Genomic DNA, 13,518 nt, shown 5'->3' on the forward strand with positions numbered 1-13,518 from the left:
ATTGGAGTCTACAACCAAAAAGTCCCACTGTGTGCAAGTGTTTGGCTATGTTGAACGCAATGCAAAGTATAATATTGGCCCTGTCCAGCACTCTGCAAAGCTCACAAGCACAGCGTTATGCAGGTGGGTATTAAGGTGGCCATACACTGTACAACCATCGCAAGACCTTAGTCTTGCGATGGTCGTAAAGTACTTAATAAAATGTACGATCTGCCCATCTTGGACAGGTAGATCGTACTTGCGATGACTGCAATGAAGGGCAGGCTTGCGAGGACGGCAAATGGGCAGTGTGCGCGTGTGCACACCGGCCCGTTCGTCAGTTGTCGAACAAGCAGGCCACTAACTCGCCGAGAATCGTACGATTCCCGGCGGGTTTTCTAGCCTGCTGGTTCGACAGAAGACGTGCGACCGTACAGTAGAAACGGTCGCACGCCTTCCATACACTGCACGATTCTCGTACGATCGCGGGATTTCCCGCCATTCTCGTACGAGAATCGTGCAGTGTATGGGCACCTTTAGGGAGCCTTTTAAAGAAACCTTTTTCTGAGTGAAACCTCGAGGCAGGCTGGCATCTACTTTTCGAAATGCATGTCTGAATGTCTTTAGTGCTGTCCTTTCAGAGCCTCTTAGGCCTTGTTCACACCAAATGCAGACCAGATCTGCATGAGTTTCTGCACACGCAGTGCAGTGGGTTGTGCTGCGTTTTTTGCCACGTTTTTGATGTGTTCCGGGCCTTTTTTGGTTATAAAAAAATTATATTTTTTTAGTTTAAAATGGGCTTTCAGTACACTCCAGGGCATTTGCATGCGTTGTTGATGCGTTTGCATGCGTTCCAGAGCAGGTAAAATAGGGCCTGCTGCAGTTTTTTTTACCTGCTCTGGAACGGAACACTGTGATGTAAACTGGAGCTAAAAAATACCATTGGAATACATTGGACGCAGTTGTTGCTCAGGTCTGTAACTGCTCTGCTCTGCTCCTGGAACGCGCTTGGTGTGAACAAAACCTTACCTGGAACTGTGTGCATGCATGCTTGTTTCAGGTCAGTGATTTTGAATGTATTAAATGGATCGGCATTAGTACTAGGTAACTCACATTTTCAGAAAAGTGTCAGCTTTCATGCTTTACATGGCACAAGTTTCCTTTAAAAGGCCATATGCACTTACCCTTATACAGGTAGTCAGAAGTGTGGATTGTGGGCCAAACTGAAACTGGCTTAGAAGGATAATATGGTCCATCTGCTGACTGGGTAAAACAGTTAGGCCTTGTTCTCTTCATGTCTGTTGAGCTGTGTTTTTCTGCACACCAGTGCACATGTATGGTGTGAACAGGTCACAAAACAAAGTAAGTTTTTACTTAATATACAGTAAGTAATTTCAGCAAATCTGGAATGAGGGGTGATGGATTCTAGACATAGAAGGTAAAGTCCAATTTTATACAGAGCTTTCACAGCTGCCGTCTAATGGTTGATAGAAAGGTGTGACATGTGAGTGGGTTTAGTAGAAAATTTACAACAGCCTCTATGGACAGGTACTATTAAGGTGGCCATACACTTTACAAGCATCGCAAGATGGTTGTAAAGTAATTAAAAAAACGTACAATCTGCCCATCTTGGACAGGCAGATCGTACTTGCGATCCATCGCAAGCCCGCCTCCCTGAGGGGGCGGGCTTCCGACCACTGCAATGCTGAATGGGCAGTGTGCGGGTGCGCACACCGGCCCGTTCAGCATTTGTCTCCCGAGCATCATTCAAACCAGCCAAAAATCGTAAGATTTTCGGCTGGTTTTCTAGCATGCTCCTTAGACAAAAGACGTGCGACCGTACAGTAAACACGGTCGCACGTCTTCATTCACACTGCACGATTCTCATACGATCGCGGGATTTCCCGCGATTCTCGTACGAGAATCGTTCAGTGTATGGTCACCTTAAGATGGGATAGCATAAGAAAAAGTAAGTTACGCTTTAAGGAGCACTTAATTGTTACTTGAAAATCACCAAGAACAAATGTTCCATTTATTAAATGTTTGTAAAGAGCAGACGCAACACTGCTTCCTTCCATCTATAAACTATGGGGGGTTTTTTTTGTTGACTGTGTAAATGGTTTTGCAAGTTTAGAATATTATGAGAAAATGTCTGCATTTGTTAGTAGGGAATGTCAATATATTTACTTCATAGACATCTCTAAAGATCTGGTACAGGAAAGACCTATTATTTTTCTTTAAAAATGTGAAATGTTCTCTTTTTTTTTTTTAAGACCTTTATTCTATAATCTTTATTCTATAACGCCACAAAGCTTTGTATGGTGATTCCTGGAATCTGTCCAGAAGACAAATACAGCTTCCAGAGTTCCAAATGGTTTATTATTTGCTGCTTCCTGTAGAATGTTGGTCTGAGTATCTTCATATTTTATTTCTTATTGTGAACACCTGCAGGCTGTGGAGAAATCCGCTCTTCAACCCGACTGATTGAACATGTGCAGGTAATAACCAGATGTGGGTTGATTCCATTAAACCTCTTTCCTGTTCTTTTTTCAGATCGGTGAAGAAGAAGAAGCCTGAGCCAACGGATTACAGAAAAATGAGGCCTGCCCAGAAACGAAAAATAATGTAAGTGTGCATGTGAACTTGTGCTAATTGGGGAGATTTACATCAATTATCTAATTGCTGTGCCTACATGTTGCCTTGCTTTCGTGGCTCAGTTTAATTCTGTACAGATGTACATGTCTGGAAAATCTAAAACTGTTGACTGAAAGTGTCTTAAAGCTGAACTCCAGGCAAGCAGCTACAGTAAATGCACATTTTAAACATCTACATAGGAACTGGTTTAGATTTAGAATTTTGTATAGAGAGTCCTGAAGTTCAGTCATCCCTGCATAATAGCACAAGCAGATCCTCAAACATGAAGTTTATCAACAGCAGAGCTCGGTAATAGCACTGAATCCAAACACGACCCAGTGTGTTGCTTGGACAGCGAAGCAGCATTGATGAGGGCATCCTTCTCTCTACTCTCCACTTTCCTCCTGGCAGAATGCCCCTGTCAACATGTATGCAATGCAGTACATACGATAGAAGAAGAGCAAAAGAGAAGGGTAGGGGACCCTGTAATTTACTGAGTACCTAGACTCCTACTGCTGGACCTCCTGTGCCAGTTTGAGTGTTAAGGTGCCCATACATTTTACAACCCTCGCAAGACTTTTGTCTTGCGAAGGTTGTAAAGTACTTAAAAAACCGTACGATCTGCCCACCTTGGACAGGCCGATTGCGATGACTGCAATGGGGCAGTGTGCACGTGCGCACAGTGGCCCGTTCGGCAGTTGTCGAACAAGCAGGCCACTAACTCGCCGAGAATCGTACGATTCCCGGCGGGTTTTCCAGACTGCTTGTTTGACGGAAGACGTGCGACCGCACAGTAGAAACGGTCGCGCGCCTTTCATACACTGCACGATTATCGTACGATCGCAGGATTTCCCGCGATTCTCGGACGAGAATCTTGCAGTGTATGGGCACCTTTAGAATGACTTTGCAGGAGATTACAGGTGGCTGCTGACTAATTCAGATATTTATACAATTTGCATTTAAAATACATTAAAAAGAATCTATAAACCATTTAATATATTTTCTTTACTATTTTTCAAACTAAGAAGCCTTCAACCTTTAGCCTTTGCCTTAAAACTTTTCATATTCTTCCAGGTTACTGTTTTACTGGAAAAAGACCCATTTAAAGTCACCTATGTAGTTCTTCTTGCTAGCCCATTTAACAAAACCCGTGTTATGACGTTATTTAAACAAATAAATAATTCCAGCCACTGTAAGGGATCAATTTTTAATTTCCCTGGAGTTCAGCTTCAGGTGAGGGTTACACCTGCACAACACCCGGGACGTGCGATTGCGTGCTAGTGCACACAGCTATTGCCACGAGGCCCCATTGATTTCAGTGGGGTGACATCCGCGCGGCAATTGCTAAAAAAGATACAAGTACCTTTTTTTGCGACACACGACGTGCTGCTTTTTTACCTGCAAATGTTTTCACTTGCACAAGCGAAATCGTGGCGGGAAACTGTGCGATCCGCCCGGCGCAACTGGGGTACCATTAGAAGACAATGGCACCCACAGCGCAATCGGTTCACACCTTGGCGACTCCCGACCGCGTGGTAATTGTGCACAAAACCACACGGATTGCTGCAAGGTCAGGAGTCGCCTAGGTGTGAACCTAGCCTCAAGCAAAATCACAACTGTGGTGTGAAGCCAATAAATAGAAACCATATGTAAAGGGAGCAAATATTGGATCATTCTTTTCCCCTTGATGTTTCTCATAGCTGTAAGCACACAGAGAAGATTATTCTTGCGTATTCTCTTTTATAAGCTGTGTGTATGAGACATGCCATGAATAGCAGGGCTGTGTGATAACTCCATTAAGATATATGTGTGCAGCGTGATGTGTTGTTTCAGCAGACAGCCTGCATTTCCCAGGAAAAGTCCAGACTAAATAAGAGTAGGCATTTCTGCGCAACCCCTGCTATTTCAGAAAGTCTGCAATGTAGTGCAGGATTTGATGATGCGGTGAGTGAGACAATGATCACACAGCAAGCCAATTTAGGCCAGACTAGGGGATATTTTTCATGCGTTTAAGCACTAGTAGAATTTGGAAGGCACAAAGAACCAGCCTATTATGGAAGATACAGGTAATATTTTGGCTAATTTAACCTCTTGCCGTCCGCCCGTAGTAGAAAAACGGACGGACGGCACTGTCGCATTGGCGGGTTGCCGTCGCCCCCTAGCAGGCACGCACGGGCAGAAAAGACCCCTCACCTTGAATCCCGGGATCCGCTGCCCCATCTGCGGCCCGGGATCGGCTCGGAGGGCGTCAATAAAGCAAAATCCAAAAAGGTCTTTCAACAGTCGAGTAGAGCTGTAAAGCAAACCTGTTCTTTGCAGACCAACAGGCTCCCTATAACCCTTTCGCTGCCAAGCCATCGACCATCTTTTAACCTCTAGCTAGCCACACCATTGCAATTTTTCCTATTGTTTTGATCTATTACTGCTGTGTTGCTAGCGTTTGTAAAAGACCAACCCAAGCCATATATTTTCTGAAACCACAGGCTCGGTAGAATAAAAAGATGATGTTACTAATTTAAAAAATCAAGCCCTGCAATGTGTTCTAACAACGCAGCGCATGTGCATGGTGCACACTGTTGCATGTGTATAATAAAAGTGTGTGGGGGGGGGGCGTGGATTGTGTTTTTCACATTTTTTTTTTTTTTTACTGTTGGGGGGCTTCGGGGAAATATCAGGGGTCTAAACAGACTCCTGACATTTCCTTTTTGAAGTAGAAAATGAAATTGAGCACACAGAGTGCTCAATCCTTGTCTGCAGCCTCAACACATTTACTATCATCCAGTTATGAATGGGTAGAAGCCTCCATAATGAGGCTACCGCCCATTGAGAAGCTCATAAATGAACAGGAAGTGATGTAAAGGACTTCCTGTTCATTCATAACAGGGGGACACTATGTGTCCCCAGTTGTTTACAAACATTGGAGTGATCAGCTGATCATTCCAGTGTTTGTCCTGCACACAGAGAAGCTGTAAATATCACAGATATTTACTGATCCATCGCTCTGCCATCCTGAGATGCTTGGCCACGCACGATCACAGAGCCGTCGGTGATCTATGGGTTTGACAGCCGGCGACTCTGATCTCCTCAGCGCTCATGCAGCGTGCCCTCCCACCCCCCCGGACCACAGTGCCTCAGCCTATACAGGGGGGGGGGGGAGAGCATTGGGGATCCGAGGCGAAATAGATCCCAGCCGGGAGGAGCTCCAGTTGGGCAGGCGAGGCTGCAGATTGCAGGAGGGGATGGAGGCCTCTGACGTAAGTCAAGCTGGAAGCAGTTACCGTATGTTCTGCCGTAAATTTTGCGTCTGTGGCAGCGAAAGGGTTAAAGTCTGATCCCCCTAGTAGCAAACTCATCTTTGCTGACCCACTTCTCCATTTAGCTGACATTACTGGAGGATCATGTGATTCTCCTTATGCAACAGCACTGTTGTGTGGCCTTTTGCTGTCATGCGAGGGCCGGTAGACGGTCAGCCCTTTGTAAGCTCTGACTATAAATCTATTTGGAACTTAGACTTCATGTCTTTCCCTTTTGTATGGCTATGTAGAGTAGTAAGGAGTACAAGCTTATGTTGCTGGGTAGGCTGCTGCATTAAGAATGTATATGTGCTGCATTAAGAATGTATCTGGTCATTTTGAACAATTGCCCTTGCAAGTGGGGTTATCTCCCCATTTTAATGGTTAAGTGCTCATTTTGTCTAGGGGGCTAAAATAAAGCAGAGCAGACATACTCACCTGATCCTTGGTTCTGTGGCAGTGGACTCTCACATTTCTCCCCCTCTGCTCCAGCTGTGGAATATTCTTCGACACCTTCATGTTGTATGCAAGTCAGTGACGAGCATTAGACATGACATCAGTTGTCCTTAGACCGCCAAAGCCCAGGGAAAAGGAGGCTGCGTAGACCGGTCTAGCAGCCCGAAGGGACTGAGGATCAGAGGAGTATATGTGCTTTATTCAAGCCCCCCGGACAAAACAAGCACTTACCCTTGCAGTGTGGGGGTAAAGGCAGGGCAAGTTCTTTAAATTCCCAGGGTTCTTTTTTAAAGAGAAACTGTGGTCTTTTTCTGTGTGGGCAAAATAGAGATTCACCAAAAAAAGAAATCTGGTTAAATTAATTAGATAGTGATTCAAGGTGACTGATGGTGACAGGATCAGGTAATGATTGTCTGTGTTTTTTAGATTTAAAAAAAAAGAAAAGAATTTAATTAGATATTGAAATATTGCAGCCCACTGATCTCCAGCCTCTTGAGGTTTGTTCATCTCCATGTGGCATTTCCACATAACCAGGTTTGAAGGAAAAACAATATGCAATTCAGTTTTGCTGAGAGAGCTATTTCTTAAAGTGACATTAAAGTAAAAAAAATGTGTGCCCCCCCATGTTAATGTCGGCACTTACCCTCTTAATCCGATCTTCTTTCCTGATGTTTTCATCTGTCCCTCCAGCGGTGCGGCGGGTCTCCGATCCATCGCTGACTCCTCTGTCCCTGCAGGCACTTCCGATCCCACGGTGTCTGCATGCGGGTGCATGCGCTCATAGACTTACCTTGCGTCTCTCCTCGTCTCCCGGCCGAAAATCCGAACTGCGCATGTGCCCGCCCGAGCAGTTTCGGATTCTCGTGTGGGAGCGAGGGGCGATAACAGGTTAATTTTGAACCACTGTTAAAGCTTGCGAACTGCGCATGTGCCCGCCCGAGCAGTTTCGGATTCTTGTGTGGGAGCGCGGGGCGATAACAGGTTAATTTTGAACCACTGTTACTGCTTGCTAGCAGTAGATATAGACAAACTGAGGGTTTAGAACCCCTTTAATTGTTGTACATAAATATTAGTCTTTTAGTGTCCTTATAAAGATAGTAGAACGGGTTTGTGGAGGCAGAAAATGAATACACAGGTAAATGACGTTCGGTTATATGAGGATATCCTCTTCCTGTAACGCTGCTTGTGGACTCAGACCGTACCATTGGTATAAAATAATCTGTTCAATGCTGTCCCCGAGTTGCATTATCTGAAGGCTGCTTTTGCGCGTGCTGAGAACTCTCATTACTTATTTTGTCCCTTCAGAGGCAAACAAGAGCACGGGATCAGCTGTTATCATCTGGCAGGCAGCCGTCTGACGTGCTTTAGGATTTATTGCCAGCCTGGAAACCTCCTGTATAACCGGTGGGAAACCAATGGAGATGTAGACAGACAGGGAATAGTATTGCGCTCTAACCAGTCTTATTGTAGGGTAGAAATCACCAAATAAGGGTAAGTGTAGCCTTTTTGCTGCACGTCCAAGTCTCTGTGAAAAGTCTGTTTTGTAATGTTTAATTATTGGCTTTTATATTTTTCGTCTTCAGACGGGTGAAAAAGGAAATCCCACATATGGCCAAGAGCTGTGGTTGCACTTAATGAATAACTGTGTCACTTCTCAATTATGGGTATGCCGCTAGGGAAGTCAGAAATGGAGAAGGATTTGGGGATCATATTCATAGAAGCTGTAGCAAGTGTTGGGAATACGTTTTTAAGCCATGCTTCAAGGGATCTGTACAGAATCACATAAAAGTTATTATTATTATAGTCCTAACTGTTATGTGTAGACTAGAAGCTTTTAACCCATTTTGCTTCCTGAGTCTTTTTTATTTTGTGCATACATGTTGAAATGCACATTTTAGGCTTTAAGACTTCCTAAAACCCCCAAAACATGTAGAAAGAAAATTAAACAGTGGATGGACGAATCTGCACCTGTGGTTGTTTTATTCTTACAGCCACTGTCCGAATACATGAACAGTTTACTGTAGCCAATTGGTCACTGTTTAACTGTGAATTTTCATGTGAAATCCTGCAATGGTACGATAATTGGCAGGTGTATGGAAGGCGTGCGACCGTTTTCTACTGTACGGTCGCACGTCTTTTGTCTTACGAGCAGGCTTGAAAACCCGCCGAGAATCGTACGATTGTCGGCGGGTTTGTGGCCTGCTCGTAAGACAAATGCGGCACGGGCCGGTGTGCGCAAGCGCACACTGTCCGTTCAGCATTGCAGTCATTGGAAGCCCGCCCCTCAGCGGGGGGCGCTTGCGATGATCACAGGTACGATCTGCCTGTCCAAGATGGGCAGATCATATTTTTTTTAAATTACCTTACAACCATCGCAAGACAAAAGTCTTGCGATGGTTGTAAGGTGTATGGCCAGCTTTTGAATGTCAATGTATGAACATCTTTAGACTTAGCCTGTCCTTTGCCCATTCCGAGGAAGTAACCGTTTTTCTGCATCCTCCTGCTCCTGGTAAGTAACTTATTACATGAACAAAAATAAATCATCACGGTTTAGGCCCTGCGGGTGCAAAAACCCCACTCTATTACTCATAGTGGGAGATATAGTGGGAGAAAGTCGGACAGGTTGGGGTAAAGAATTCCAGAATTCTTACGGCTTTGTAAGTGGTTGTTAATATTTTGAATTTTATCCTTTGGGCTATTGGAAGTCTGTGGAGGGATTGGCAGAGGGGGGTTGCAGACACTGAGTGGTTGGTTAGGTGAATAAATCTAGCAGCAGCATTCATGATAGACTGAAGGGGGGATAGCCTGTGTTGAGGTAAGCCAATGAGGAGGGAGTTGCAGTTGTCAAGACGAGAGATAACAAGTGAGTGGATGAGTAGTTTTGAGGTTCATTGGTGAGGAAGGAGCCTATTTTGGAGATGTTACGAAGGTGACAGGATTTGGATAGCGATTGGATGTGGGGAAGAAAGGTGAGGTCCGAGTCAAGGATGACACCTAGCACCTTTGCATGGGGGGAGGGTTGGATAGTCCTATAAAAAGAGAACTTGGATGAATTAATAGTTTGGGGTCTTTGCACCCAGAGGGAAACCCCTGTCCGGCCGTCATTTAACGATCGGCGGACGGGAAGTGGTTAATTATTTATTTTAATTATTAATTTTATAATTTTTTTACTTTTTTGCTCTCACACAGGAGCCAACAAGCCCCTGTGTGATAGCATTTGGAGGTGACCGGTTCTCTTTATTGAACCTGTCACCTCCAATACAGGAGTTCTAGCACAGCAATGTACTGGAACTCCTGTGACAGCTGAGAGGGGAAGGCTGCGAGTGCGAACGGATGTTCTCAACTCTGCTCCCCGCTCTTCATCGTGGCTGAATGTGCCGTGGTCGCGGGTCCCCCAGAGGAGCGGGGGGAGAGAACCCCCGAAAACCACGGCGGGAAGGGACGAAACCAGCGGTGAGAGGCAGCCAGGCAAGGTGGGATGGACCAAGTGATCTCTGTGACATCGCCACTTGTATTAAACACCGGCTTCCCAGCTGTACATTTAGCTGTACATACATTTAGCTGTACATTTAGCCCTGCTTGCTCGAAGCAGGGCTAAATGTAGAAAACAAAACTACCCACCCAGTGGCTGTGCCACCCCGAGGCCTGACCTTGGTGGCCTTGTGGTAAATCTGTCCCTGAACCTGACTTTGTCACATAATAAGTAAATGCATTTATCAGAGAAAAATGTCATCCTTCCAATTCTTGGAAGATGTCTGTGGCTGAAAAAATGGATTATTGATTCATTTACCTCGAAGACGCTTATCACCTCTTAAAAATGGATGTTTATTAGATGTGGTGGGATACCACTGCTGAGCACAGTTGGTGTACTTGGGATACAATATGTAGTGTATCCAGTCATATGATCACAAAGGGAGTGAGTGTTCATCTGTTACATTTTGCAAGAAGAAACAGAAAGCATTTGCTCCTGAATGGTTGGCTATAAAGGTGCCCTCCCTGAATATCTCCAACCACTAACGCATATGAGGACCTGTTTGTTTATTTCACCATTAAAATTTGATAACATTCTTAATTGAATTCTCATCACCTCTGTCTGTCTGTCTGCAGTTTTTTTGGCTGATGGCCTCTAATTTTTCACTAACATTTTGATTACAGTCCATAGGGAGCTGTAGCCACTTCAGTCATAACAGCCAATGTGCAGGGAGGTTTGGCTCCACTGCCAAGGCTTGAGAACTGAAGTGTAGCTATAACCGAATGCTGTGAATGTTTAACTCATTCTGTACTAGGCTGATCATAAAGCCCAGAAAGTTAACCCCAGTGAAAAATCATAAACGTAAGAACCAGAACAGTCTAGATCAGCTTTCATTTGTTCACCAGTAGTAATTTCGCAGTGTGTTTGAAGAAAAAAAAAATTATATATAGTACTTACCAATTATGGGAAACAGACAAGTAATGCATATTGTTGCTTATATTTATAAGATCGAGCTTTAGGGTTAGAGACCTGTGCAAGCGCTGCTTCTTTAACACTGCCTCTCCATTCCCTTTTCTAAGGCAGTGCTAGGAAGTTTGGTTGTGGGCAAGTCAAGGATGTGACAGGTTCTCTTTAGAAAAGCGATGATAAAACAGAGAGCGAACTGGGCAATGAAATCAATGAGTTTTCCCAAATATTTTAAGTCTTTCAGCAAATCTTGGTACTTTTTTCCTCCACTTTGCTCCCAGTAGACTTTCCTTTTAGTATCACAGGGCATTGCTGCATGTGACATCAGACCACCTAAAGCCATACAGCATGCTTTAACACTTGGTTAAAGCTTACAGAGTCCCTTTTTTAATAACGTCTTTTGTTATTTTGAAGAAATGCATAGAGATTTTTATTTCATCTGTCCATTTTCAAAATAATTTTTTTGCAGACGCACCACTATATAGACTGGCTGTCTCCTGAAACGTTTACTTTTAATATATAATGAGAGGGTACAGAACTAAACATTTTTGATTTGGGGTTGAAATTATAACCTGCAGTGTGTGTGAATGTTATAGTCCACTTGTTTGTCCCTTCCTGTGGGTCCTTTTAAGAGACCAGAACTGGTGATCTACAATGAGATGTTCAATAATCATAGAAGGTATGAAACATGATCTTTAACATTTTATTTGATAAAGTTGCCATTTTTTTTTTTCAGTGAGGAAGAAGTTTCTCGTGTCCAGGAGCTGATCAGGGACCCTTCCTACAAAGCCAACCCCCTGTTAGCAGTCTCGGAGCACCTGCTGAAACGTATGAAAGCTGAGCAAGGAATCCTGCCTAACCTCTGACGTTGTTTCACAGAGCACTGACATCAGGAATGTGGTAGAGAGGTCGGGACGCAGCCTGCTCAAGGAAATGCTAGAAAATGGTAGCAGATTACAAAGACAAACTCTTCTACCAACACTGGGTTAACAATGCAGCCAAGTGTGCCAGAATTTCATCATGTTTGTCAGATACATCTGGCAGTAGTTAACACATGTTACCTATTGAAACAATTCTTGCCTAGTAATTATGTATGAGATGATCTATATCTGTCTGCTTTATATCTGAAACCTGTGTTATGGCAGAGGTGAAGACATAGCATTGTTTTTAAAGGTTCTTGTTCTTGGTTTCAAAACTCAAAAAAAATTTGGCCAACATGCCAGATGCTGCTTTCTTTGGTCCATGTTGTACTTAAGTGAAATCATACAATTAATATGCATAGAGCTGAAAGTTTAATTAGATACATTTAGAAACAGATACTTAATTGTTACAATTAAAATAATTTTAGTCTCCAGGTATTTTATCTGCTAAAGTACTGTTGACAGACATGTTATATGTAATGTTGTATAACATTCGTGCTTGTAATTCACCACGTGCACAGTGCTGCTTGGGACTTGTTTCTTCCCTCCTTTACTCATTTAAAGTGGGCCCCGATTCAGATTTCTCAGTGCGGCAACACAGAGCAGCTTGTGCCATTGGGATCCTCCTTAAAGGAGAACTATGAGATGAGTGATTTCCACTCACCTCATAGTTCTAGCCGACCTGTGACAATGAGACTGTCACAGGTCGGCTCAGTAGATCGGGAGGTGAGCGAACACATACCAGGTTCGCTCACCTCTCGATATTGTCACGGCTCTCTGCCGTGACAGGGGGAGGGCTGGATTCCCCTCTCCCCGCTCCGATCTGCCAGCGCTGACTGGCGGAACGGACGGGGGAGGGGGCGGGTACAGCTGGCTCTGCCTCTAGATAGGCAGAGCCAGCTGTCACTCACGCAGCTGGGCGGATCCCGTCATCTACGTCGGGATCCGCTCCGGCCGCGGCGTCTCAGTATACCGCGAGCTGTAGCTTGCGGTATACTGAGCTTAGGGTAACGCGAGGACGCTAGTTTGTGTCCTCCCGTTACCCTAAGGAGAACTATGCGGAAAAACACTGACCCCATAGTTCTCCTTTTAATCAGATTTCTAAAATTTGTGTATGTGTCAGTCTTCCTTATAATTGCAAAGGCATTCTCTTGTATCGTAATTTACTAAGAATCTCAGGGTTTCATTTCCTGTGCAGTCCATGTGCCTTAACATTCAATGCAACTAGATTTTTATTGGCTTTCTGAGATGACAACTGATCACAGCCATCATCACAGATAGACAGCCTAAGGAAATGGCACAATATGATCCAGCAAGTGAACTGAATATAATGTAAGATGTTGCACACTGCTCATACACCAAAGTGTTTTGCTATGTCAGATTAAACAGTAATACGTGTGTTGGAAATTCTAATATTTGTAAAGGATAAAATAAAATAAAAACTTCTTTTTGTTTTTACTTTGTTATATAATGCTGTATAGAAATGCAACTGTTTGGGTACAAAAAAATATATATTTATGTGTATTAATTATAGTTAGGAATAGGAGTAAACTACGCTGGGAAAGTAATATATGTTCAGTGGGTCCAAAGCATCAAATGGGTTTTAAACACCGTTATGAAGAAAACGTGTCCAAGTAAAGGATACTGCACAACCAAATGGCCAGTCCACACTATGCATATAGTTCTCTTCTGTTCAATAAATGAGAGAAGATCTGTAGATCTTGACCACTAGGTTATACCGCCACCTGAAAGAGTGGTGCACTAGGTAGAAACACAAAAAAAACTCCCCCTGTTGCTT

The 13,518-nt window shown here is 43.9% G+C and overlaps 1 protein-coding gene across 1 annotated transcript in view; it reads left to right on the top strand.

The window, feature by feature from the left end:
* The window catches only part of FAM207A (family with sequence similarity 207 member A), a 148,816-nt gene extending 137,128 nt beyond the window's left edge, over window positions 1-11,688 (top strand). The window contains exons 5-6 of the mRNA XM_018571035.1: window positions 2,533-2,604; window positions 11,537-11,688. Coding sequence (XP_018426537.1) covers window positions 2,533-2,604; window positions 11,537-11,666 — 202 coding nt within the window. The 3' untranslated portion in view covers window positions 11,667-11,688. The remainder of the gene's footprint in view (window positions 1-2,532; window positions 2,605-11,536) is intronic.
* Window positions 11,689-13,518: the final 1,830 nt, after the last annotated feature.

Source organism: Nanorana parkeri, unplaced genomic scaffold, assembly GCF_000935625.1.
Source record: "Nanorana parkeri isolate BGI_ZX_2015 unplaced genomic scaffold, ASM93562v1 scaffold1657, whole genome shotgun sequence".
NCBI lineage: Eukaryota > Metazoa > Chordata > Amphibia > Anura > Dicroglossidae > Nanorana > Nanorana parkeri.